We start from the raw sequence: 27,832 nt of genomic DNA, 5'->3' as shown, positions 1-27,832 counted from the left end.
GGTAAAAAAAAAAAACCCACAACAATTTTGTGATGGAAATAAGTCTTGGGTGGTTTTACCTGAAGACGATTTTAACAATTCAAGTTGACTTGGTTATTTCTCACCAGCTATACATGAATAATCCTTTATATACAAGACATAATTATAATTTTTTATGAAACAGTGTTCAGGCCGAACATATCTTATCGGCCTGCTTCTACTGTAGACTTAATCTGTAATGCCCTTCATGTGCTGCGTTGTTGACCAGTTTTTACTGTTGCCTCTATAAAAAGCTGTTTCTTCAAGAATCGAGCCCTGACCTGGGGGCTTATGGGAAGGGAGGTGAGAGGGGATAAGGAGGTTTAGGAGTGTGTGTGAGTGATGCTGAGTGACACAGTGAGCTGCTCCATTCCAGCCAGCTAGTGCAAAGCAAGCAAGATACCTTTTTCCTTCATCTGGCAGTTCCCTCAACGCAGTGAACACTGGCTCTAAGATAAATACCCCGTACCTTCCTGTGTCACAAATAACCATTCTCCGTTGCATGTCCAATATGCACTCCTCCCAAATCCTGCTGCCTTTTATCCCAAGAAATTCGCAGAAAGAAGGAGCTTTTCACTTGGGTGGGGAAATGGTGAGATTTTTTTATTTCTTTTGGCTCGCTCCAATATCCACTGAATATTGTGTTGCTGCTGCTATAATATTATCAGCACTGCTGTGCACTCCAGTCACTAATCCATTTAGGGGCATAATGCTGAGGCCATGTAATGGAATATGAAGCAGCCATAGATTGTGGCTCTGTCCCTGGCAGTACTTAACACTTTCATATTTTTAGTCTGAGGCCTCTTTTCCTTCTGAGTATTGAGGTCAAAAGTCAACAAAATGTTGACATCTCTTCACAAAAAGTTGCCCGGGCTTAATTTTGCATGCAAATCGACATAATCAGATTAACCATCCTTAATTTTCCTTTTCTGACAATGCCTAATATCCCTCCAATGTCACGGGGGTCAACCGTGTTTTGGTTGCTTTTGTTGTACTTAAAGAGGGGGAGCCTGGCTCTCTGTGCTGACAGTCTTCATTAGTGATGGTAATTTATTTTACACTGAGAGAACAATGCGGCAGTCTGAATTACATGAAGATTACAGTGCATATATGAGACTAATGGAGATGACACTGGAAGCTGTGACATCCTCTGGACATGAATGGACATACTGCATTAGCAGAGTATTTGGCAAGAGTGGTGCAACAAACACTCACGCCTCTCTCAGTGGATAATTGCAATGAGTAGTTGCTATTTTTAAAGCCTATGTTGAACTTCTATCTAACTAGCTCAAACACAGCTTGTTCAGTAAAGGGAGAGCTCATATTATATTAATGCATTCGGACAAAAGTGTGCGTGTTTATTCATATGTGAGTTTCTCAATGGGCGAACAAAGCATCAGCACGACTCCAGAGAGAGTCAGAGTTATTAATCACATCTGGTGCAGGAATTCATTATGAGGGGCATTACAGAAAAGAGGAAATATTGAAAATTAAATTTGGTTGTCAATTTACTTGCCTCAAATTCAAAGGAAGAATCAGAAGCTATGAGTGAAATAAGTCAAGCATATGCAAATGAGGGGCCCTTACTTCTCCTTGAGAGAACAAGAGTGGGTTGTTTGAGGGGAGATCAAAGGATGTTTGTGCTGGATTTGTGTATTTGTGGTTGTGTAGTTTACCGTGTATGTGTCTCTGTGTGTACTTGGAAGTGTGCGTGAGCTGCAGACATACACAAACTCCATCAGTTGCTTTCAGTCTGTGTTTACTGCCCACATTACTGCCTGCATGTATGTGGCTGCTGTGGTTGGAGAGATGCATCATACTGTGTTTATAAAGCGATCCAAATAAAGCATGATGCAGGATGGCAGGAGATAGGCTCAAGGTTAGACATACCACTTTTTGTTTATTCCATCAAACTTTGGTAGAATGCTTTCAGAATTTTTTTTATAACAAAAAAAACTATAAGAGGATTAAATCCAGAATTTCTGCTTGCACCAGTTCGCATATCACTAATAGAAAATATTGTCATATTTACATGTAAGAGCCTCACAGCTAAATTAAACTACGTCTCCCAAAATCACCCATTTGTTTTGTTCTCAAGATAAATGATCCGACTACACCTGATTCGTTCTCTTATTCATTTTGTCATTTATACACTCAAGGCACATTGCAATGTTTATTCAAGAACAGATTTAGTTTCTAAACTAGGCTTTTCCGTGACCCATAGCTGAGCAAAGTCAACCAAGGACAAATTGTTGTTCTTCCCTACCCCAACTCCAAAAGCTCGAACCCCCCTTTCCCACAGTTTTTCTTTTTTCTTTCCTATCCATGTACAGACGCCTCACTTTTTTCACTGCAATCAACAGTGATCAGTGAACACAAAAAAACAAGCTAGCGTCTAATTACACATTTCCAATCTCCCGATCCGCAGTCGATGCGCCGAAGAAATATAATGATTCCTTTTCATAAGCCAAACTAGTCTTTTCAAAAGCCTATTCACTATGTTGCGTATTTCCATATAAAAGGGGAGATGTCTGTCTGTGGGTAAGCAAAGAAAATAAAAGGGTGGGGGGAGGAAAACCAGAAACTCAGCTTTTTTCTCGGATGATTCTTTCTCAGTGAGCAGGGAGAGGGGGTGATCAAATGTCGAGCCATTGTTTGCCACCACTTTAATTAATTCTGCTCGTTATCCCCAAGCACAGAAAAGACCCCGTTGGCTCAGAATGGAAATGGAGCAGAAGTGGTGAAGGAGGAAGGAGAAGGGAGAACAACAACAAGGAAGTGAGGAAGGGGAGGACGAGAGATAGGAATAACACAGACTGTACTCGTCGGAAAAAAAAGCATCTCTGAATTATCTATCCATCTGCAGATGTGATCGCATAGGTTATTTATGCAAGGTGGATTAATGCACAGCCAACAGCCCAAGTGAATATTGTGACTGACATCCAATTAAAGGAAAAAAAAATCAGCCCAGTGTATGAAAACCAGAAAATTAACAGAAAATTAGTGCTTGAAATTTTGCCGCGTCATGTGAAAATAAACAAACAAATGCAAATTATGTATTTGTAAATTGAGGCAAGCGGTGCTCAAAGACGCCAAAACAAAACCAAAAAAAAAAAATACATAAAGGGAGCTGGTACGCAAATTCTAAAAGCATACAGACTAACTTTCATAGTCAAAATCAGCTTCGCTCTGAGGACTGCTTAGACCAGAATCTGTAAAGAACAGTAAACATAAGGGAAAAGGGTTTCAAAAGGCTATAATGCAACAGAAAAGGCTAAGTAAACAAAAATATAAGATGTGCAAAATGATAAAAAGCCCATGAAGTAACACACAAAAGCAATATTACATTCTTTTTCTTGCAGTTTCTTTTTGCTTTACCAACAGTTTACCCTGAGTAAACTTGGGCCTTTAATAGAGTGGCCTGGGCGATAGTTTCCACGCTGCACAGACATTATGAAGTATTTTCATGTTGAAATCTAATCAGAATTTCCCTTGCTACCAAAAACCAGTCACCGTCCTCCACGGTGGCAGACTAGTTGGCCATGGGGGTCAGTTTCTGCTTCTGCTGCTCAGAAATCCCCTTCTAGCCAAGCCCCACATCAACAGTCATATAGATCAGGGATAAGAAAATTGATTTGCTATCTCTAAGCTTCCACAGGACCGATTGAGAGGACTGAGAAAGCGACAGAGAAGGGGAAAAAACAGCTTATGCTTGCTGGTGAAAACTAACTCTGAAAGGCTTCCTTTGTCTACGGCTGGATGCTGAGGCATCGGGAGTGAAAGGTGTGGAAAAGTGACTGCATTCTTGGCTGACAGCTGTGGAGCCGGAGCTGATGGGGAGTCAGAGCTCTGAGGAGTGTGGTGACGGCTGGAAATCTTATCTGCTCCAGAAGAGAAAGTCCACAGCCAGCTGACGTTACATCCGGGTAGACTCAGGTCTCCCCAACTGCTCAAGCAGAAAGGAGCCATCTGCGACAATGTTAAGTGGACATGTGGCTAAGAGATGCAGTTTGATGTTATGTGGCCCACCTGCCTATCAAACGAAGGCAAAAAGATTTTACATAAGCTGGAAACTGAAATAGAAACAATAGGATTTCTTAGTGATAAGAAGGGACCACATTATCCAAAGAAGGCAAGTTTGATCGAACAAATTCAGACAATTTAATTCTGCAAAATCCAACTTGCAGAAATGAGTTTTGGTGGGTTTACCTTTCACAAGCGTTTTAAAGGAAAGGATGCCATGCCGATGGCGCCAAACGAGTGCAGAGAGATGAAGACATTGAACATCCCCCTCTCCCTAATTGATTTGTGACAATGACTAATTAAAGCTGGCGGGTGGTGCTCTGATCCACTGTCTGCAAACGTCATTCATCACAGCAGGAAGGAGGTACAGGCACGTCTGATTATGTTTAAGTGTAAGTGTGTGTTGTGTGTTTCCACGGAGCGGCGTGAGAGGGAGGACACGGCTGTTACCGTCGGTGCTGTAATCTGGAGAAACAAGTAGGCTGTTGATATGCGCAAGTGACTGGCTGCTGTCCGTGGGATTTGCAAGTGTGTGACGCTGTCTGTAAGAAAACGTTTGATTCGTACATGCTTCATCATGGAAGTCACTTTTTTGACAGTTATGGGGGTGTAAAGCGCTATATGTGATGCTGAATTGATGGGTAAAAATAAAAGGAAACGGGGCTGGAAACAGAATAAAAAGAAAATATATCAGAGAGTTGTTGAGAGGTAAACCCAAATTACACGTTCTCTAATTTGCAGGAGGGTTTTTTTTCTATTTTTTGCCTCAATGGTAATGATGTGAATTCATATTATTAAACTGATCATGTGAGAATATACTGATACATTTTTTCTATTTATTTATTTATTGCTTGCTGGTTGGAGTCCTTGTAATGAAACAGTGCACCAGCTTTTTAACTGCAATAGAAGGAAATATAGGAAAAAAAAAATTTAAAAAGGGAAAAAAATCAATAATAAAGACAAAAAAACCCAGAACTAAGCACTTACAGCAAAAAAGGGATGGCTTGGTTGGAGATAGACAGTAGATATCCACTGACTTGTGCTGCTTCATTACTTTGGCCCCATTTGCCAATTAAACCCTAGGCACCAATGAAGATAATGAAAAAACGAGACACTGCACCCCGAGGAATTATGGGATGTCATTGTGAGGCTGCCACATCACCTACAGGCTTTAAAGCACAAATGCACACACTTACAGACACACACAAGATGTGCACACTCTGTCTCTCAAACATGTTTCTTATTGGAAGCCTAATCAAAAACATATTTTACGTTCCTCGGCACTAGGGGTCACTGAGCACACATTGCCGATGCGGCATATGCTCTGTTGGACTGCAGAGGCCTTGGATAACTGCACTGGGAGTATGCTCATTTGAACAATGGTCGCTATTAGCTGATGGGGATGTTCATAAATGCTCACCGGCCCAGTTAATTGGGCTAAAACGTCCATTCAAATTAAATTCTCCGGGTGCGGAGATAACGACAGCACCCAGTTCTGCGGAACAACTGCGGGGCTGTTGAATGGAAACGCTTGTCGTATATACAGAGAGATCTCAGCATGTATTGGTGAACGTTACGTAAAAGGCGGTCAGAGATTGTAACTAGACTTTCTATTATTTAAGGAAGTGAGAGGGACAGTTGAGGGCACGATGAAAAGCATTGGAAGTAACAGGGACAAATAGCAAGAATGGCCATTGTGAGACCGTCATTATAGAACTGCTGATAGGGCTCTGAATACCGAGCTAGATAAAGAGGAGGACAGTAAAATGAACTCCCACATTTCTGTGTATAAGTGGATTTGTATCTCCTTTCATTCTCGCATCTCTCCTCTCTGATGTAAAGGAGTCTGTTTTTTCTTTTTTTTTTCTTTCTTCCAAAGACCCAAACTCAAGGCAGCGTGCCTGGGCTCCCAAAGAAGCTGAAGAGAAATGCTCTATTTTGAAAAAATCTGAGCCTTTTGATGAAGCAGAGACCAGCCGTGGATGACAGATGGATGGCTGAAAGACAACTAGGATAGGAGACCGAAAGGCAGGAGGCAGAAAAAAAAGGAAAAGAAAAAGAGCGGAAACAAGACTGGGTGTGTTTATTCCACCTCTTGAGAATTTTCTTCTTTTTTTGCAGTTTGCTTGGGCAAGTAAAAACAATGCCATTTGAACTACAGCAAAAATTCCTCAAAATGCAGGTCGTTGTCTAATGTCAAACTGTTGGAGGAGAGAAGACAATCTGACAATCTTTTGTGATATGACGCTACACCAGAAAGTGTAGAATATATTCATAAAGCTTAGTTCAATGTAACTGCTAGGATTACAATCACATCAGATCAAGATTCGTGTTTCCAAAACCGGCCAACAGACATGCTGCTTGCAAATCCACAGGAGTTTTAACAAGCCGCGTTTACAAAACTTGGCTTGTATTTGGACAGTGGAAATGTAATTTAATCAAGGACAGTACAAGAAACACAAAAAAGTAAAATTTGATTCCACTAGAACTCAGACCAAAGAAAACAAACCGTAGATGCCACTGTTGCCAAATCGCAGGAGGCTCAGTAACAGAAAGACAGACCGACAGAAAATGAGTCCGAAAGGGAGGCAAGAGGAAGATGGCAGGCAAAGTTTAGCTGGAGAAGCCTTACAGAAAGCTTGCAGAATCGAATGTGTCCGGTTGCTAACACCAGACTTTAGTTCAGATGAAAAGAAGAAGAAAAATAAGAGAAAAAATGGAACAAAACAGGATTTGTTTCCAGTCGAACAAAAGAATTGCTTTCTATTTGTTACTCATCAATGGTTAATTGTTACATGGGGATGTGGCAAACATAGAAATATGGCCTGAGGGAAGTTATGAAGGCACATAATGTCAAACAGATGATATAGGGGGCACTCCATGGACATCACAGCACTTATATAACTTTAAATTGCATCATTTTAAACAGTTAATCTCTGTGGCTGTGGACAAATCATGGAATTTATATAAAAGCACAAAAGTGCACATTTATGTTCTGTTTTACAAGAGTGAATAAGAATATTCAGAAGAAGAATATTCATAATTTTGTTTCAATAAGGACAGTCTTCTGCAGGTGTTTGTCTTCATTTGCCCAAAGTAATACAAGATATGTAGCCAATGACTGTATATTCATAACTGGGTGGCTGTTAATTAACATCCTTTGCCAGTTTTTGAAATTTGCTTTCCATCCCAGTAGGTTCCAAAAATGAAGTTCCTGCAAAAATATGTTCTTTGGTTTATGTATCTTCTAAGAATTGCCTTCTACAGAAACATTGCTCTCATTCCCAGTAAAACATATAACCTATATAAACTTACATGAATTATGTTACTCAGTTTTACGGTTACATTGTTGTGATTCTCAGTGTTGATGTTGTCTTTCCTGTACCTGGAGTTTGGAAGTTGATGCGTCTCATCTCCACAGGGTCTGTAGGGTGATGGGGTGTGATGTCTGCATTGTTCAGGAGACATTTGGTGCGTGGCTCCGACTCTTTTCTCTTGCGACTGGAGAGTAAGACAAACATATAGTACAAAAGAGGGGAAGACATACAACATCAAAAAACAACAGATTAACTTTTAGTGAAGCTCTTGATCCAGCAAAATCATTACCATTCTCACTAATAGCTCATAGCTCAGCAGGTCAAGAAAGCTAAGAGTGAAAGAACTGAGAAGCTGAGAGCACATATCAAGCATATAATATCCTCCTTCACCTTCACTAATTAAAGGCATTGCCATTTTTTTGTTTGTTTTTTTTGCTGAGGCACGCTATTTTGTCTTCTCTTGTAAAATTCATTCAATCTAAGTAAGACTAAGCCTTACCTGTCAGGTTTGCTGTTTCCAGAGAAAGCAATAGGAGCCAAATAAATATATAAAGATGGTGAAAACACAACACACAAGGAGAAAAGGAAAGGGGGAGGCAAGAAGAGAGATCAATCAATAGAGAGCAGTTTTAAATTCACAGGGGTCGCTGCTGGGCTCGCAAAAAAAAAAATGCGAGATAAAGCTCATCAGCATTTGGATGAGGTGTGTGCATGTGTGTGCTCATGTGTCAGTGGGTGAGAATGAGCGAGCATTCAATGAAATGTGCAAGTAAGCACATATGTCATATGTTTGTCCAGCCTGTATCTGTGTGTGCGTCTGTGTGAGTGCTTATATGTGTGTGTGTGTGTGTGTGTATGTGTGTGCACGAGGGTGCAGATACAGATGGGAAAGGGGAATGTCAGGGCCAAGGGCAGACCCGGGAAACACTATTCACCAGGGAGAGATGAAGGTGGGGAGATGGGAGAGTGAGGCGGAGAGAAAGAGAAGAGAGAAAAAAGAGAGAGATCCAAGGAGAGATGTTACTCTCCCTAAGCACCAAGACGGAGGTAAGGCAAGGTCAGGCAGTCAGGGATCATCTGACAGTAGCAAGCTGTACTTGTGTTGCTCACACCAGCGGGTCCCTTTAGATAATTCAGGGATCGTCCCTGGTATTTAGGGTGACCTACTCGTATACCAATGTTCCGCCTGGACTTGAAGTCACTGAGATTAATAGCTACAGCTAACAGTAAAAGAAAGGTGAAATATTGACTGTATATGTATGCTCCAAAGGATGCTGAAGCGTAATAAATTAATCTAGACTTGTCGCGGGAAGAGAGCTGCTGCTCCTCTAAGGATCATTAAACTTCAAAGAAACCTCCTATAAAATAAAACCCACTACAGCAAGACTGTCAACAGCAAAAATTTAAATGATTACAACTATAACTAGCTTGGACACCACTGAAATAATACCTTTGCATACTATTCTTTTGAGAATTAATAGGCATTATATGAGATGTAAATCTTTTTAAATCTCTTGTACTTCGAGTCCACTTGTCGAGCACCATCTCGTAGAATCTCCTCCTCTCTTCTTTCTCCAACCAACTCACTTCCCACAACCATCTTTTTTTTTCCCACAAGAAAACCTCTTTCTTTTTTTACATGCAACAATACTGTTGGGTGTTTGAATATCATGCTGCTATGAATATAAAATAAGCCCATCTTTCAACATGCTCCCTAACATGCAATTATTTCCACATAACCTAATTCTGCAGTTACACCACAAGTAAATGGTTCAACATCAAATGACAAGAAAATCTTCCTTGTGTGTTGCTTAATAAGGAGAACCTGCTCAATCTACAGCAAATTTACTCTAATTCATAAAGAGCATGGATTATAGTTAGAGCTTGTGTGCGCCTGTGGCTGAGTGCACAGCGACGGGTTCAGTTCCCTTCACCATAATGATAAGCTAATGGCAGTAACTTTTTTACTCATACAAAATATCAGTGTATTGTAAACTCAGTTATTTTCTATCATTTGAGGTTGGACAGTGTTATTTTTCAACTGTAAAGTCTAAATGTGCAAAGCAATCACCACAGAAACTACAATTCCCAAGCCAACTCACTTTTTATACAAGAGAATGGCGATCACGATGCAGATGATGAAGACCACAGCCAGGACAGGGCCCACCACCCATATGAGTCCATCACCGGGTTCCACTGGCAGAGGGTCCACTAGTAGCTCTTTGGTCATCACTGTGTCGGTATAGGGGCTGGTTGCAAACATTTTCTGAGCAGAAAAATCAACCAGAAGTGAGCATTGTGCATGAGGCACAGTCCAGGTTATAGCGTGATAAATGCAGGAAGTGTCGAAAAGTCCAGTGAACTTGCTGTAGATACAGTGTTAGACTGGAATGAACACGAATCAAAGGCGCATTATCTTTAAAATCACAATTAAAAAAGACATAAATTACACCTTTATCAAAGCCAGAAACTCAAATGTAATTTTTAAATTGGCATTTTATCAAAATCATTTTATTCTGCTTGTCTAATTTTAAAATTAAAAAAATGAACACTTGGTTCTAACCAGATTTTGAAAACAACAACAAAAAAAATAATTTATGACTAAGCTGTGATCAACATTTACTTTTCTGCCACACTGGACTGAGCTGCAGGCTGTGTTTACAAAGTTCAGATATGAGACAAGTATGGGAACAAATTACAAGTAGTAAAACATCTAGACTATGTAGAGACAACATTTTTTATCCATTATGTGCAATCCCTGTGTGGACTTGGAAACATACTGCATATGTTAACTCCAGCTTCTTTTACATTTTTTTTCAAAAAATAAAAAATATCAACAAAGAAATTCAAATTGATTTTTTTCTTCTTTTTGTGATTTATGTCATTATGATTTTGTTATACTGCATAAAACACATGTTTGGGTTGTCTTTCCATCTAGCCATGGTTGTTCTGTTTCCACAGAGGTGTAGGACTTTATAGTGCAGTAAAAAATGAGCCCGCAGTGAGTAAAAATGTGACGGGTGCAAGAAAATGCCCAGAAACTGATTGAGGTTCATAGTGTTAAATTACTAGAAGTGAATTAATAAGTCCACTGCGACAAACTGAAATTGACTAAAAGGAAGTCCACTGAATTGAGTTCAACTGAGCTGAACTAGTAACTCACCCCAGCAGTGGCATTGAGCTCCGCCAGCAGGAAGAAGACGTACTCCTGGCCAGGTTCGAGAGGCTTGTTCTCGCAGATGCTGTGGCTGTGGTCTGATCCCACCGTGAAGCTGGAGGGCAGACGCCTGAAGCAGGCTATGATGTAGGGCTTGCTCTGGTCCAGCTGAGCCAGCTGACGGCGTGAACGGCGCTTTGGGGTCACCTCCCGCAACAACTGATTGATATAAAAGCGCATTGGTTTAGATTTTTTTAATGTTCCTCTTTGCATCCTTGCAAAACATCAGGACTAAATCAATTGACTTTTGATGCTGTCAATGGTTTGTTCAAAATTTGCAGTGCTTCTGAAGACTGAATTTAAAATAAGTCAAACAGAGGCACAGGGTTTTTGATCAAATGCGCACAAAATAATTTGTTATCAATAATGCAAACTTCAGTATAAACGATACGAATATATCTATATGGTTTTATCAGTAAAACGACTGGGGAACAACACATCACTGACAGAAAATTAAAATTTGACAGAATTACACATTATTAGATTGATGTAAGTTTGTTGTTGGGTCTACAGTGAGTGACTTTTCTGTATGGGGGCCTAAAATCTTTCAGTTAACTGCCTGTGATCAAGGAAAACAAACTGTAGGTGTGACTGCTGAAGACGCTGCTAACTGTCTGGCAATATTCCATGTAACCAGGCTCCAACTCCCCCCCTCAACATCCAAGCGCTCTCATTCAGTTCAAACTGCAGACAGAGGCGGGCACCAAGCAGAGGGAATGTGTGTAATCCCGAATCCAATAGGGATGGTTGCTGTTGATCTCGCGCTCAAGGTGACCCCGAGCTATGGGAAGAGTGGGAGAAGACTGTGTAATTCTCTCTTCTGCATGCTTAGGGGGGATAAATTAGCATAGCGGATATGTACTTATGTCTGTGTTGTGTTTGCCCATTCCTGGTGGTGTGCACAGTACAGTTAGCATATGCAACCACTGGTAACACTAACTGTGGAATCCCTCCCTGAAAACACAGGGATTTAGTACAGAGAAGAGACAGTTATTTACATACATACTGTATGCTTCATTTTGCGTGATGCAGTACTCCAACCATTTTGTTTTGTGTGGTGGATGAAGCCCACATCTCTCTTGGTTTTTAAATGACCTTACCTCTTCCATGTCCATTTCGTCAGGGTTCTTCAAGTTTTTAACTGTTCCTGGTGTCCTCTTAAGCGGCACCACTACCACATAAAAGTTCCTGGAAACACAGGACCAAAGTAAATTGCAAAAAGTTACCAAAAAAATTAAAAATAAATAAAACACCCAACCAACAACAAAAAAAAAAACTAAAAGAGGAACCATTATTTGATATATTGTATGCAAATTTAGATGAAAAAAACCTCCATGAGGCCGATAATGCATTGAAACGTTCTACAAAAGCATATACCAGACACTTTAAGACCTCAACCCATTACCATTACCCGAACACTTAAAGATAAATCAGACAGGGCTCACAGGGAACATCTTTTAGCACACGATACTCACTTGACATCTTTGCTATCGACTTGAGGGAAAGACATGGTGAAAATGTTGTCTGGCTCAGCATAGATGTCCAGCTTGGGTTTCTTGACCAGTATGAGTGGTGCAGTTCTGGCCACCACACGGTGTCTTGGCCCACCATCCATGCTCTCTTGGCAGGTCACTCTGAACTCATAGGTGGTGTTGTGCCTGAGCCCAGTGATGAGCACCCTCATCTGTCTGGCGTCCACATCCATCTTCTGGCGGTTATACTCAACCTAGAGTTCAACAGATAATTCAGAAATTGAAGTGGTTGTTGGCAAGTGGGGTAGCTGATCAGTAGATTTGTGGGTAAATAGACAGGACAAGCAATACAGTAGATGCAGGTAAGAATGGAAGTGTATTTTGGGCTGTGAATAAATTCATTGAAATCAGGGAGAAGTACATTTAATTTCAAGGGTTCTAAAATGCTTTGAATTTAAAAGGTAACTCAGCTGATGTTTTTTTTTTCTGTTTGTTTTTGCAACATTAAACTCACCGTGCACTTGTATGGAGACCTGCTTTCTGAAAACTTCCATGCAAGAACCACTGTAGTCTTGGTGGCCCACTTGACAGTGAAATTCTTTGGAACATCTGTTTAGTGGACAAATGCAAGAGGAGAAGAAAAAAAAGAAAAGTGTACCCTCAGTGAATGGAACATGTAGAGAGACCAAGGAAAGAGAAACAAATGAAGAACCTTTGGTTTAAAAATAAACAAAAAAAGCTGTTCTTCCCCTGCAACGTTCCTCTGGGTTGGAGAGTGAGTGTAACGGTGAGCTGTGATTGGCTGTGAGAAGGGCGACGCCATTGGTTAAGACACACAGCACGAAAGACTCATGGACGACAAACCCATGGAGCACAAGGGTGCGTCCACTGGCTCGCCACCGTGGGTAGTGCCAACCCATCTCACCGCTGTCTTTGAACCATGACCACTCCATGATTAACAGCTGACCCATGTGGTCCAAATGCCAACTGTTCCCACACCTCTACTGAGTATGGGTTGGCACTGCCAACGTGCTGCCACGCGGACATAGAGACAGACCCAAAACACAGCATGCCAACAGTCCTCAGCAGTGCATCTGTGGGATGCCATGCCACAAGCTGTCCTGTTACGGGACAGGGGAAGGGGGAAGGAGGCATCAGGAGAGGAAGGAAGTTAGGAAGGGAAGAATATCTCAAAACAAACCCACAACCAAAAATAAAATATAGAACCAAAATCTGATTTCTGTAATCTTAGAATAGTCCGAACATACTCTTGGAGTGACTGGATTTGACTGAGGTCCTACCTTGTTTGAAAACTGGGGATGTGAGATGGCATTAGCTGCGTGAGCGTGTTTAGCAAAAGGGCTGCAACGATGACTGACAGGAGTGTCTGACCAAACAGCACTTACCTTGAAATTCTACGCTGCTCTCCTCTTTCTCAAAATGACTGACTATAACTTACTGACTTGGGTTTTACCTGGTTTGGGTTAGTGAAGGGAGTATCCCACGGCAAGCAATTTAAATATCAATCTTTCCTCTTTTCTCGAGGAGAGGTGGAGGTGTTGAAGGTGGGGGTGGGGCAGTTTTCATTTTTGTATTGTTGCAAATTTTTTTAAGCCAATTTCCAACCACCTGCCAACCAGGTTGGGAAAGAAACAGGCAAGCCCTACCTGCTGGATCAAAGGCCACCGTCCGATACTGGATAGGCGGGCTGTAGGGCCCTGGACCTATACTGGTGTGTGCACGTATTTTCACGTCATATGCTGAGTTCGGTTTGAGGCTGTTGAGAACATAGCTGGACTGGCTGGGGGGCAAGTGAAGTTCCCGTGGTACATCTCCAGTGCCGGCTTCTTTATAGGCCAAAGTGTACTCTGTAATCACTCCATTCCTCTCTGCCAGCACTGGTGGAGACCAGGACAGCTGGACCGAGCAGCATGTCACATTGGAGCCCTCGTTAATTTGAGGGTATCCCCCTGGCGAATTCTCAGGCACAGTGAGGTCCACCACAGCTTCTTCCCCAAAGCCCCCTCTGCTCTTGGCTGAGATCTTAAAGAGATAAGTGGCGCCCCGATGAATGTTGCCCACAGAGTACAGCCGTTCTTGGGGAGCAAACTCCAGTGTGGCCAAAGGAGAGACGTCTTTTCGGCCAAACTGGAGTCGGTAACCCTGCAGGTCCATGCCATTAGTCAGGTCTGGAGGATCCCAGCGAACCACAGCGGACGTCTCAGAGTCCTGAGCCACAGACAGATAGGGCGGACCAGGCACTGTATAGATAAAGAAGAAAAAGAAACTTCATTTCAGTGCTTTCCAGTTATATGAAAATGTAGACTGTTAAATGACAGGCGGCACAGACTAACATATCTCAGTTTATATCATGGTTCTTCACCAACAATCAGCAATGTCAAATCAAAAATGTGAATCATTCAGTGTAACCATCCATGTTTTTTTTTTTTATGGCATTTCATCCAGCTGTGGTTACCACTCCTCTTTGAGTTACTAGGCAGAATATAGCAGCCAAAGTTTGCATGTTTCACAATTAAAGCAATCCTCAAGTGCACTAAGTGCTCTATAGCTAACATGATTGCTACTGAAACAGGTCAACAGAAATTACTGAAGAATTTACTTGTCATGGCAAAACAAATCCCCACATCAGACCTGTCTTCATTATACTGATTAGTACAATAAATACTGTAAGGTGCAATAACAGATCACACCAAAGATAATGAAAGAATTCACAGTGCCTTTAGTTAATATTAGAACATTACATAAACTACACTAATGATAATAGTTTTAATTCCAGCCATTAATCAGTTAACATCTGAACAAAGTGAGTCAGGTTGTGTTGCATGGAGATTTGAAAGATCCTCAGAGCCTTTAAATTCTTGAGTGATCACTGTGCCCATTACCATTTCATGATACATGTAAGCTCCAGCCAAAAATTATTTCAGCACCACAAAGCCCCACTAAAAGTTTAAGCAAAGAGCAGTGCATCTTTCAGCTGTAGTCATCTCTTGTTGTAAAATGAATGATCTACTCTTGGGGTCTAGACACCATTCTTCAGAGCGGCACAGTTTTGCTGCTCTTATGGATGACACACATCTTATCTTAACCCTCCTTTTAAGGTCCCATCACTGAGATAGAGGCAGCAGCGGTTATGGGAAGCCTTCAGTTCTCAAACTACCGTCAAAGCTTTGCGAGAGATGAGTGTGGCTGATTCCCACTTGAGCCCCATCTCTCTGTAAATAGATTATATCTTAACTCACTCATCTACGCTGCTGCTTTTTCTAAAATACAAGGTAGCGGTAGGACAAATAACTGGCAAATATTAGTGGGGCTGCAACTGCAGAAATACTCAGTTTAAAACATTTTTGTACCATGAGACTGACTGGATAAATTTAAAAAAAAGATAGGTAATGAAACCCTTCATAAATTCAATTTAATTTATCTGCATGAGACTGGTGAGAAGATCGGCAATCTTTGCATATTTGTGTTTTTAAAAAACTTGCCAACTGGGTCGGCAAACTGGGTCTGCAGCAAATAGGTAGGTCCTGGCAGCAAGAGCCTTCTCAGCATAAATTAAAAACGCTGAATAAGCTGAATACAAACAATTAATTCTAGCTGAATATGTAACATACATTTCATCATATTCTTATACAGCCACAATTATAGATACATTGGAATTACTTCTTCACCACCAGAGTTAAACTATTGCACTAATTAAAACTGACATCCATTTTAGCCCTTTTTCTGACGATTTGCATCTCATGTGTTTCTTGTTTTGTGTATCTTTGTGCACGATGGGCACTGTGCATGCACATATATGTGTTCATGTTCTCGAGTATATATGCCCTGCTTTGCAGTCAGCTCAGTCTCCTATATCTCCATCCCGGCTGCACACAGTGCTATTTGGCTTGTTGCCCAGTATGGACTTAAAGTAATTTGGAGAAGCTAACATTAGTCTGAGGCAACAGCACTCACTCTCCGTGGAATAGTATCATTGTACGAACGTGTCTGTGTATATGTGTCTACATGTTGTGCCAAGATGTAAATCTTGGTGTGTACGTAGTAAACACACATACACACACACACACAAACGCACAAAGCAATCCACTCCACACCATCCCCATTCCTCTGCTCTTATTATTCATTTTCTGTTCGGTAATGATCTTCTTTCTGATGACTGTTGCTGGAGGAAGATGGGGCTGGGTGGGTAGATGGTGGCTAGTCAACTGAGCTTTTGCCGGTAATGGATAGGCGGGGGCGCCCGCCGAGCGCTGGATGAGATGAATGCTCCTAATACTCCTTGGCTGCATAGTAAAGCTCAGCTTGGTGTCATTTAAAAGCCCACTCTGCCTTCACGCTCGCCACTAATCAAGGAAATAGAATCAGAGATAATGACCTTGTGATGACTCTATGTGTGTGTCTTTCAGTCCACATGGGCTTCACTTCTCAATGCAACAGGCTACCATACACGATGTGACCATTACGGCCTTTGGAGCCATGAAACAGTTCTATTATTTGTACATTTGAAACTGTGGGCTACTCTACAGTGGGGAGAGGGATCAGCAGCACCGAGCCAGCAGATTGGTGTTGGGAGGGAAGGAGGGGGGGCAGGGATTGTTCAGGGTGTGTGAAGATTGTCTGTGTGTTGTGCTACAGGGTGATAATAAAGAGAACAAGGGCATGGTGAGGGGGTGAAAAATGAGTGAATGAGGGATGATGAAGGTGACTGGGGACAAGGAGCAATCAGCTGCAAATAGGGCCCAATAGGGATATGAGGAGGCAAAGGTGTGTGGGTGTGGGTGTGTGTGTGTGTGTGTGTGTGTGTGTGTGTGTGCGACTAATTCTGGGTTTTCTGGACACCTTGATTGTCCCTCTCCTCCTCTGTGTCACCCTCCCTCCCCCCTACACACTCTCCTTTATCCTTTCCCCATTTCTTCCCCTCTCGCCTTGCGCACTGCCCAATCCCCTACTTTTCATTTCCTAACCTCCTCCCCATCCCTCTCTCTGTGTCCGTTTCAGGGTCGAACCCGGCTCAATCCCTCCTTGTGGGCCTCCCGGCACGTTTCCCATCAGGCCACAGTATTAACAGCTTGCTGTTGACACTCACTCGGCCCGACTGAGAAAGAGGCGATCGGGTTTCCTTCTCATTTCCTCCCTCTTCTCAGCATGCCACTCATGCACGCACACATACCAACATATACATACAAACACACACATTACCGCTGTGCTCTGTGCAAAGGAGAAGATGAACATAGCTGCATTTTTATTATCACCTAATACCCAGATGTAAGATTCCCTGCTTTGTGCTCCATTTCTTGACAGGGAAAAGAAATCTCCTGCTGATTAACCTGCGATAACAGTCTGCCTATGGAGACTTAAAATACCTAAGGACATGTGGGGGGTAGCAGATCTTTTTTTATCCTTAAAGGTCATGACAAATCCACCTCTCCCATGTTCATTTTCCCTTTACTTCTTTCAATGTAGCCTGTTTACTGTAGGGGTATATTTGAGTTTATGTGCCAGGGGTTTATGGAGAGTTGTAACTGGCATGGAAGGGAATGTCATGGAGACAAAAAGAAAGAACAAGCATGCAAGTATCACTCAAATACTATGATGTTTTTGCTCAATTGGAGTTTTAAGCAATGTCCTCAGGTCCTGTTTAACAACAGTTTGAGTGTATTAGCATCTGTAACCACTATTACTTGCAGTACAGTAAAGAAATAATGCAAAACATCTAACATAATTAGAAAGAACTCAAATAAAACTATGATAACAGTCATTTTAATTTCATTCATTCAGGATGGTTGCTGATTACTGCACCTTTTAACCCAATGACTGTGTAGATGGGACAGCGGAAACTCTCAGATGTCATTTTAATGTTCTGTCAATGAGCGTCCCTTAAAAGAACCTTTTTGTCCTCTTTGACAATGGTTGAGGTACTCATTATAGGAGTATTATAGGAGCAGTTGCGAAAGAATTTTAAACAGCTTTCATTCAGTCAACAAAGACAATTCCAGACATATATATATATATATATATATATATATATATATATATATATATATATATATATATATATATATATATATATATATATATATATATATATATATATATATATAAATCCCCAGATAGATTATTGTGGATACATTCTGATGACTCTAACAACCAGAGAGTCTTGCTGGAATGTCTGGAAGATGAAAAGACTCAGCCATTGATAAGATCCGACTTTTAAATGGCATGAACACACACTCTCTTTGTCGTGATGTTCTGCATTTAGGCCTTTAGGTTTCCTAAAAAGAACTAGACTATGATGTCGTATTTCTGGAGGCAACTGTTCTCTTTAAGTGCATGCTCGTCTTTTAAAAAAAAAACTAGAAGTTAATACATTAGTAATGTGGTACAATATTTCATTTATTTACATCCTTCATCCTTCAGAAATTGTGCCAGTTGAGTGAGTTCACACAAAGGTAAAGCACTTCACTGGTTTTACAGAGGACATCTAAACATAAGCCTGTTAAAATGTTGTGGAAACAGCACAGATACGCTGTTGTTTTTTTCTTTTTTGTATTTTCATGTATGTTTAGATCCATTGTTAGTGTGGTTTCTATTGGATACATGTCTAAATGTAAATTTACACTTACATTACCAAAACTAAAGAGGGAATTAAAGACAAAAGATGGGATGGTTTACTGGGATATTAATATCAGTCTCTAACGTGAGACTGACATTTGTAATTAAATGGACTGACGTTGTAGAACTAATGTATAATTTGATGATTTTGTCACATCTGCTTGTGTTTGATCTTATTTTATTGCAGCTCAGACATGCTCTAAAGTTTGCCGCTAAAGTTAAGTTTGCTCTGGAGAACAATAAAATATCTTTCAAAAGATTTGCCATTTTTTAACTTACTGCCCCTGGCTAAGTCCCCAGAGAACACAAAAATCTCTTTTGTTCACTGCTTGATACAGACCTTCGAAACTATCCCGCTACTTCAGAAATTTCATTTAGAAGTGGGAACACGCTGCTATTCACTAGGCCATCCTAACATCCCTCTGAACAAGAAGGACAACTACTTTACCTCCAAAAAAGGCTGTTCTCCCTGTTTTTCTCCCAATCCTTCACCCCCCTTCCCCTTTTTTTCAATTTATCTTGGCCTCTGGCATAAACCATTTCTTTAAACTTCAATAATAATAATAAAAAAGAAGAGGCTTTCCCTATGAGGGACAAGCAGAATGATCTAGACTGGCATATCACTCAGCCAGTCTTGACAGGAGGATGGAGAGTGACAGCGTTCACTCGAGCCCCTTTGGCAGCGTCGCGCTCCCTGACACCTGCAACACACACCTGTCACGATCTGGGAAACTTGCCTATGTTTGTGAGCACGGGTGTCGGGTTGTGAGAATGTATCATGAGTGTACTGTGGTGCGTGCAATGGCACAGTGTAGGTCTGTATACACTGTGTGTGGGTGCCTGCTTTGTCGGGGAGACGATGTGCATGTGAGTCACTAGGTGTGTATGTTGACATGTGTATGTAACATAATGGCAGTATGTCAGCAGTTGTGCACATACTGGCTCTAGGAAGCTTCCCAAAGCCAATTGGCAAAGATGCTCACGCAAAAGGGCGCTTCTACCTTGGCATGATGCATTTCTCTCTCAAAGAAGGTTTTCACACTCTCAGGCTGCCAGCCTCACAGGTTTAGATCATGTTCATGGTAAGCAAGCTGCAGGCACAACTAGTCTCGGCAAACTAGTGTGCATACCAACGGTAATAAAGGGAAAACTGAAGAAGACGAGGCGCAGGAATTGACTTGCACCATTATTGCATTACAGCTGAAACCAAACACTCAACAGGGGTTTTCATGCTTTCATAATCTGCCTAAAAAAAATCTCAAAGTAGCTCAAACCCTGGTCTTGATCTCTTGATCTATCTGACCACATTAAAATCCATGGATAGTCCTTCAAACATGACTGAAATGTAAAATGCAGCACTGATAGACACAAATATCAGCTTAGTCTTAGCTGTGTCTGAAATAACATTAGCAGACTGATAGCTCAATATCATGTATTTCTGAAGCAAAGGTCTCCTCAAGAATCCCCAATGCAATTATATAAATATCCGGATTTTAAGTATTTGTTTATGGCTGCCTTCCATATCTTCCAAACAGGTTTGGATCAGATAACACACAACATTCTGGCTCCAAATTGATGGTTCCTTCAGTTTTGCAACCAGCTGGACTGGAATGATGAAGAACCTGGAAGCAAGAAACCATCCTGAAAAACATAAACTGACCTTTATGGCTGCGTAAACAAACGCTTTATGACCAATCCACCAGATAAATGAGGTATCCTCGTACTGACCTGCCCCTTTGGTCACCACCAGTTTGGGTTTGCTCCGAGCTCCATCCCCCTTGGTGGTGTATGCTGCCACCGTGATGGAGTAAGTGGTGTCTGGTTTGAGTCCTCCAATGACCATTTCCTACGGGAGACATGGAAGAGACAGGGACAGGAAAATGTCAAAATGTGACTTGAATTTTTCATGATTTCACCCCACTTTGTGCAGCTCAAACTGCCTTATGCAGAATGTTAATCTAAGTGAAGTGTCTTCTGGTCCTGGTCCTGGACCATTCCATTACGTAAATCCTTAGAGCTGCCAAGGTGGAGGAGGGACATTAGGTATGTAAATGGAAAGTAGCCTCCCCATATTCCTCGAGCAATATTCCAATCAACAACTTAACTTTGATAAATGCATGCTGAATACATCCTAGCCATTCGCTGGCAGTTTTTATCCTCAGCCATTAAGTTTCCTTGAGTCCTCTTCAAAGAGAGGCTTCCGATCAATTCTAATGAATCTTTCAAGGGAGCAGGTTGAACGAATGCAGAATGAGGTTTTTAACAGGCTGGTTGGCAGAGGGATGGGAGAAGTCAATAAAGGTAAATGAGCTATAAGTACTGTCTTGCTCTTGACACGGTATTCACGTAACGTAGATGGACTGGGGTTGCAAATCTGAGGTCAAAACAGGAGTACAATTTGTTGGTGGGAAAAAAAAAAGAAAAAAAATGAGAATGATAACCAAAGATGTGATGAGGAATTTAAAGTAGGTTTCAAAGGTCATACAGGGACATTCTGTAAACTACTGTCGCAATCTATACAACTTAAAGCAGCAAAATAATTCCAAGGCACCACGTCGAAAATGAAAATAAACGGATTAAAAATCACACACACAAAACAAACAAAAAAAACACACTACCAGAGCACAAGACAGAACACACTGCATCAGCACACAATAGCATTAGCATTCCAGGCACAATGGTCAGTGGATTTTGCATCAGCCATTTTTTTTTTTTTTTTTAACAAGCTAACTGGCACCAGAAGTTTGTCCTTTGTTCTTGTGGCGCACAGAGATAGTGTTGTCTGGCCAGGCAACTGACATGAAGCCTCCGAGCCACTTTGCTATTCAAACTTTATGAATAAAGATTTCGTGAACCGTGAATCCGACCAGCTTGATGCAATACCCGCTGTTTATACCCTTTTTCAAGTACACAAAGCACTCAGGTGAAACTTCGTACTCACATATTCAGCTGTATCGTCCGTTTCCCACTAACCCCCCCCCGCCAAAGAGGAGAGTGCAGGAGAGAGAGCAATATTTTTTTTTTTTTCAAAGAAAGAGAAAAAAAGAAAGGGAAGAAACAGGATTGTGAGAGACGGGGGCATTAGAGGTTTGGGAGCAGAGGGTGGATGTCAGAAATAGGTCACTGGTCACAGTTTTGGGAGGTCAGTGGAGAGAGATGCTGTTTGAAGCTCGTGTTAAGAAGAGCAGCTGAAACAAAGCTGACAGTTGTTTACGCCTGCTATCGGGGTTTGAAGATGTCCAACCAAGCAACTGTGCAGCAAATAATACACTGTTAAATCATCGATCCCTTAGCTACAGCCAGAAAAGACATGACGATATAGCTTCAAAGGGTTTAATGGTGAGGTTGTTCTGGAGAAAAAAAACTAAAAAAGCTATTTTTACCTGGTATTCTTGGTATGTGCACTGCTTTGAATCTTTTAATTTAGGTTATTTAAGCTCTTAAACTCATGGGTGAACTAAACCCTATAAAATCGAAACTTTAACGTGATGCTGGTGGCATTTAGCCTGCATGGAGCCTTCATTCATGCGCAATAAATTGTTTTTGATTCATTCATTCCAAAAATATGTAGCAATATACGCAGCTATTCTTTTCTATGCTGTTTACCCTCTTGCTTCAAGGCTATAATTTCCATTTGGATGATAGCTACTGTGCAAAAAAAGTCTTTTCTGGTAGGATTCCTCCAGGACTGTGTTGACTGAAGTTTTGTCAAAAAACAAGACAAAAAAAGGGCATTCAATACAATTCTGTCAGTCGAGGCAGATTTTTGGTAAAAAATGTTTTTCATGCCAATTTTACGCTTCCCCACCAGGCACGGAATACTATAATCAGCATTTTCTTTTGAGTCTTTGTGCCTGATTTAAGCACACCAGCAAATATTGCATGGCAGACATTGCCATAAAGCAGGGGTCGAGACATTCCTCATAAAAGCCACGGAGGTAGAAGAGGGAGGACAAGATTAGTGAAGCTTTGATTTTAGCTCTTGTTGTGGGCTGAGGGGAAAAGAATATTACAGCAATATGAAATGAAATCCAAGAGGGAAAATCACCCATCTCGCTTCCCGTGCCACAGAAATATTTGCACAGCTACAACAGCGTAGTAGATTAAGTACACAATTTTACAGTCTGTATGAGCAAAGAAGTTGTGCAAAGTTTTGAAGTGACTATATATACTTGCAAGTTTATGTGAGCAAAAAAACCTGCATTAACGCACAGTGCAAGCATGCTATGTGGTGGACTTCATATTTCTCCTGACATAACTGAGACGCAGTGGGGAAACTGTGAGATGGTCATACCTGGGCATCAGCCAGCATCACGTCCTTGATGAGAGGCAGGCCCCGTGACTCGCCATTTTCCACACGTACATAGTGAACCTGGTAGCCACGGATCTGACCGTGCTGCTTGCCTGGCGTCAGGGAACGCCACAACACCTTAAGAGCTGTGGAGTTGAGGACCTCCACCTCCACACGCCTCGGAGGAGCCCCAGGCACTACAGGAAACAAAACAAATCCTCAAATCAGAACGCATTGTTGAAGAATTGCCATTCTGATACATTTGGCTCAATACAAGTAACACCATTTCTCAGAGCAATACAGGATAGAAGATGCACATCATATTGTGTGAGGACATTAATAACCCCCTAATACACATGCATGTACACACAATATCCACGAAATATACTGACTTGCTCCAAGAATGATAGACAGAGGCATTGAAACCCACCCAACACATGCTAGTGTCTGAAATCCCACAATACCACACCTCCCATCAAACCACCCCCCACTTTCTCCTGTCTCTTCCACCTTATGTGTCTGTCTATGGGAAGCCTTGTCTCTCAGTAATAATGACAGACCTTTATGGCAGGCCTTGCTTCTAGGCCTTTCGATCTGCCATGGTCCGTCCCTTCCTAAGATGAATGTACCATTAATAAAAACTCTTCCACTCAAACTGCTTCCATTTGCTCCTCCACAAACAATGAGTCGCGTCCTTCGCCCCCTAAATCACAACCCCATTTCCCCCTCCATCTTCCCCAGGATCATGCACCAATCTTGTTTATTACCAGAATCTTTTCTACCTTTTAGCCCTGCCTGTTATTTCTTTGCCAGGCACTTCCCTGTCACACGTTATTATTGTAATGACACCGGGAAATTTGCTAGAGCTATTATCAGTGGGTTGTGGCTTTCACCCCCTCCAATGCCTGACATGGGTGTCTTTTAAAACAGGTATGGAAAGAATTGGAGCTTGTCTCTCCTGTTGCAGATGTTGTAGATCAGTGTCAGAAAAATGCTTAAAATGCTGCAGCAATGGATGCCAAATGGATCGTAGTGAAACAGAAGCCAATGTCAGCCATCCGTCAATGATTCAGATGGGCTGTGACATGCTCTCATCTTTACTTTTCAGTTTTGCTACTGTATTGCTCAACATCTTTCCCCCTTTGTTATTTGGATTCTACAATATAACTCGTCTGTGGCATGTGTATTTTCTGAGCTGTTGAGGTGGAGATGTTTTTGCAATCATTTTGGGTTTTCTGTTTTTTCCAAGCTTTGTAGTTGTTGTGCAGAACTGCTGCATTATGGTTTTACAAAAGTGTATCAAATGACCAGAAGGGAAAAAAATCTATTCATGAGTACAGTTTTTTTTTTTTTCCAGGAATAGCCAACTGAGCAAACTTTTACAATCACGTGACAATGGTGTACACAACAGTACTTACTGCACAGTGACTGTTTTAACCTTTTTTATCAGCCAGATTTTCCAGTCAGGGTATTTCTTCTGCAGCCTCACACGTACATACATCTTTAACCTCCGACCTGCTGTTACCACCGTAAATGCACAGACAGATATGGCCTTGCAGTGTACATCCCTCATAAATGCTTATGGCTCTCAGCTGAGCAATGGGATACTGTTAAAAGCCTACAGATTGATGCAGGATATTGGATGTGGTAGCTAGAATAAATTACATTTGCCTGGTTATGTTTTAATAGCAAAATGCCTTATTTCCCAAGTGCCTTATCTAATATGAGTGTTTCCATTCATAAGCTGTTTGTCATCTACTTATTTAAAAAATACTGGTGTCTATTTGAAACCATGCAACCCAAAGAAAAACTGGTAAATTTGGACAGCGCTCACATTTTTTCACTCAAGGCTTGTATGATGGACTTGTGTGTTGGACACCTTATATCTCCATCTGTAGGTAAAGTTAGCTTCTAAAAAATAAAGACGCATGTACCGTCTTCATCTGTCCGACAGATCAGGGGCTCGCTCTCAGGGCCTGAACCGATCACAGTGGAGGCAGACACAGTGACGCGGTACTGGGTCCACTTCTCCAGTCGCTGCAGCAGCACCTGCTCTTCAGTTGCAGGCACCAACGGCTCGTCCACGGTCTCCTCATCGTCCCCGGCCCCGTCTGATGGGCCCACCACCTGGTAGCGCACCCTATACCCCGCCAGGGCACCATTCTGACTCTTCAAAGGCGGGGGGCGCCAACTTACCAACAGGGTGGTGGAGCTGGTGCTGCTGCACTTAATGTCTTGAGGGGGAGCTGAGGGCTCTGGTGAGGTGGAGAGGACAGGAAGGGAAGGAAGGAAGGAAGGCGGGGTTGAGGACGAGGAGGATGGGGTAGGTAGGGGAGGGGGAGGGAGGGAAGGGTGAAAAACAAAAAAATAAAAAGATGGGAGAGATAAAGAAAATGAAAAAAAGGAAAATTCAAAACTCAAACAAAAAACAAGAAGAATAATTTGAAACAAAATTGCAAAACAAAGACAGAGGCAAAATGTTTAAAAGAAAAAAAGAAAACCAACAAACAAATGTCAACGTAAGATTCATAAATGAAGAACGGCACAAGCTTGTGTAATAATGAATCAAGATGGCAAATATATGCAAGCATATTGGTTCTGCTAGATTTTTGCCTGTAAGTCGTATCAAAGCTTTATAGTGTTGTATATTACTGCTACTTCTGTGCTACCACTGAGCCACTTAGCTGTGTACATAAGTTTTACTAACTAAATGTCATAATAGCAATAATTTATAAATATGTTTTAAAATAAATCTGTTTAATAAAATCAAACTCTATTTTCATTTTGCACCAGAACTTTCAGCCAAATTAACCCAAAGTAAAATTCAACTATATATTATGAGCTAGCAGGGAGATAGTCAAATGTGTCCTTTTAAAATTGTACAGTATTAAAACATTCCAAGATGGTGGCTGTTATTTTTTTCTGAAATGATCTTGGAAAATATGTTAAAAACATACACATCTGTGAATTTTCTGAATCAAACTCAGTTCCCTTGGTTTCTAATCTGCACCAAGCTCTTAGACAGCTTGTGCTTGTCCAGAGAATATGCTGTGCAGGGAGCGATAAAACGTCTCACTTCTCTGCCAGAGTTTGGTATTATACGGATAAGAGGACATGTATGAAAATATTTCTGTCCAAGTGGGGTTTCCTCTGTCCCCCACACATACTTTATGGGAAAACATATTCTTTCCATCTTGGTGCGACGAAGTCACTTCATTATTACAGTTTTGTCTGTTATGTAAGTAAACATAGCGCAAAAATCAAAGACAAACTTAAATATCATCAGAAAAAAACTGGCATTTCACACACAGCAAATAAAGAATAGAACTCAAATGAAAACCATGGAAACAAGCAGCATGTTCTCATTCCAAAACAAAGGCTAAAGAAATAAATTATGAACTGAAGGAGGGTACTGGGAAATGAATTTCTCTGTAACCCAGGTGACTCGAAAGAAAGAACCACAACAACAGTTAAGGTTCAAAATGACAACTCATGAGAAAAACATGAAAAAACAGGATACTCAGCATAAAAAGAAAATAAGAACATTTAACTTCTAACAAAAACAACAATAAAAAAACAAACAAAAAGAAAATCACAAGCACCGTCTGCATCATACGTACCTGACTCCCAAAAATACAAAATTTTTAAGACTTTCTTACCACCAGCACCTGACAACAGAGCGTGCTTACTCGAGTCAGTGAGCTGCAACACTTTCCTTCCCAGAGAGAATTTTTGAGATCAATCCTGGCTTTTGAATCAGTAAACACCTTTGATTTTGATCAATTGAGATACTTTTGGACCCATTGTGGGGTTACTGGGAGGGAGAGAGTTGGCTCTGTGCTGTAGCCAGGGCTGTTTAATACTGTAATGTTGGGCCGGAGGGTCCACAAGACTGTGAGAGGGGGAGCCATCAGGGGGAGAAAACTCACTCCTACGATATTCTGTTCTTGCGTACTTGGCCAAGCACACAAACATCCTTCCTTGTTAACAATTTGCACAAATAAATCCCATTTCATTGCGCTGTGCTTATGTATCTTTGCAAAGCTTATTGCCATTTTAAGATTGCCAAGACCCAAGAAAAGAGGAAGCAACATGGAAAGCTTGTATTGCCGAATTCATAAAAGTTTAATGATAGTGTTCTGACTGTAATGTCACTTTGGCCAGAACATCTTTTAAAAATGAAAATAAAAAACAGGAGTTTTTAGTAGAAGACAGGCCTCCTCCCAGTGAAAACTGAATGCTCTGCACACAACAAATAAGACAGGACCTCAGCCACAGTTCCCAAACCCTTCTCTGTGTCCAATGGGCTTATTTACTTAAGGTCTTACTGGATTTTGAGCCTTTCAGCTTCTTTCCTTCGCTCATATTGTATTTGCAAACTCTCCACATCAAGAATGATTGCTCAGTTCTCAATCTTTGTGGTGGGGAAAAAGGCTATGAATCTGACAGGGGCCAGGCTATCAGAGTGCACAGGCATCCTCATGCCTGATAACGGTTTAAGACTAGCTGGGGCACAGCTTTACTAAAGTGCATATCCCATGAAGGCCAGTGGTAGGATTATGGATACTAGAACTATACAACCACAAAAGAAGAAACTCAGCTAATGCTTCACTTGAGGTTCTTTTGAAGCTTCCCTGAAAGAGTTTCCTAAATGCTATTTGACAAATAATTAGTCATGTCTGCATTCATATCCTTCTCTTTGACTTTTAAGTCTGTTGTGATGTGACTGGGAGCTCTGGGTATAAAGTCTGCAATGTCAAGTACCGGTGGCATACCTAATCATTATGACTACCTTCAGATTAAAAGCGTTTTTAATGCAGCATCTTTCGTGGATATGAATCACACACATTATTGCTAACAG

At 41.3% G+C, this 27,832-nt stretch overlaps 1 protein-coding gene across 13 annotated transcripts in view; it reads right to left on the bottom strand.

Moving 5' to 3' along the window:
* ptprsa (protein tyrosine phosphatase receptor type Sa) overlaps window positions 1–27,832 on the bottom strand; it is a 233,913-nt gene that overhangs the window by 29,650 nt on the left and 176,431 nt on the right. For 4 of the 13 annotated variants that reach the window (XM_055018735.1, XM_055018732.1, XM_055018737.1 and 1 more), the window contains 12 exons: window positions 24,906–25,226; window positions 22,975–23,168; window positions 21,622–21,648; window positions 20,409–20,526; window positions 13,715–14,308; window positions 12,562–12,656; window positions 12,051–12,301; window positions 11,676–11,763; window positions 10,522–10,734; window positions 9,461–9,624; window positions 7,427–7,542; window positions 3,183–3,230 (listed from right to left, as the gene is read on the bottom strand). In XM_055018735.1, coding sequence (XP_054874710.1) covers window positions 3,183–3,230; window positions 7,427–7,542; window positions 9,461–9,624; window positions 10,522–10,734; window positions 11,676–11,763; window positions 12,051–12,301; window positions 12,562–12,656; window positions 13,715–14,308; window positions 20,409–20,526; window positions 21,622–21,648; window positions 22,975–23,168; window positions 24,906–25,226 — 2,229 coding nt within the window. The remainder of the gene's footprint in view (window positions 1–3,182; window positions 3,231–7,426; window positions 7,543–9,460; window positions 9,625–10,521; window positions 10,735–11,675; window positions 11,764–12,050; window positions 12,302–12,561; window positions 12,657–13,714; window positions 14,309–20,408; window positions 20,527–21,621; window positions 21,649–22,974; window positions 23,169–24,905; window positions 25,227–27,832) is intronic. The other 9 variants (XM_055018752.1, XM_055018768.1, XM_055018740.1 and 6 more) reach the window with 5 other exon arrangements.

Source organism: Amphiprion ocellaris, chromosome 2 (assembly GCF_022539595.1).
Source record: "Amphiprion ocellaris isolate individual 3 ecotype Okinawa chromosome 2, ASM2253959v1, whole genome shotgun sequence".
Lineage (NCBI taxonomy): Eukaryota > Metazoa > Chordata > Actinopteri > Pomacentridae > Amphiprion > Amphiprion ocellaris.
Note: the sequence above shows the minus strand (reverse complement) of the source record. Positions and strands in the feature narration are given on the sequence as shown.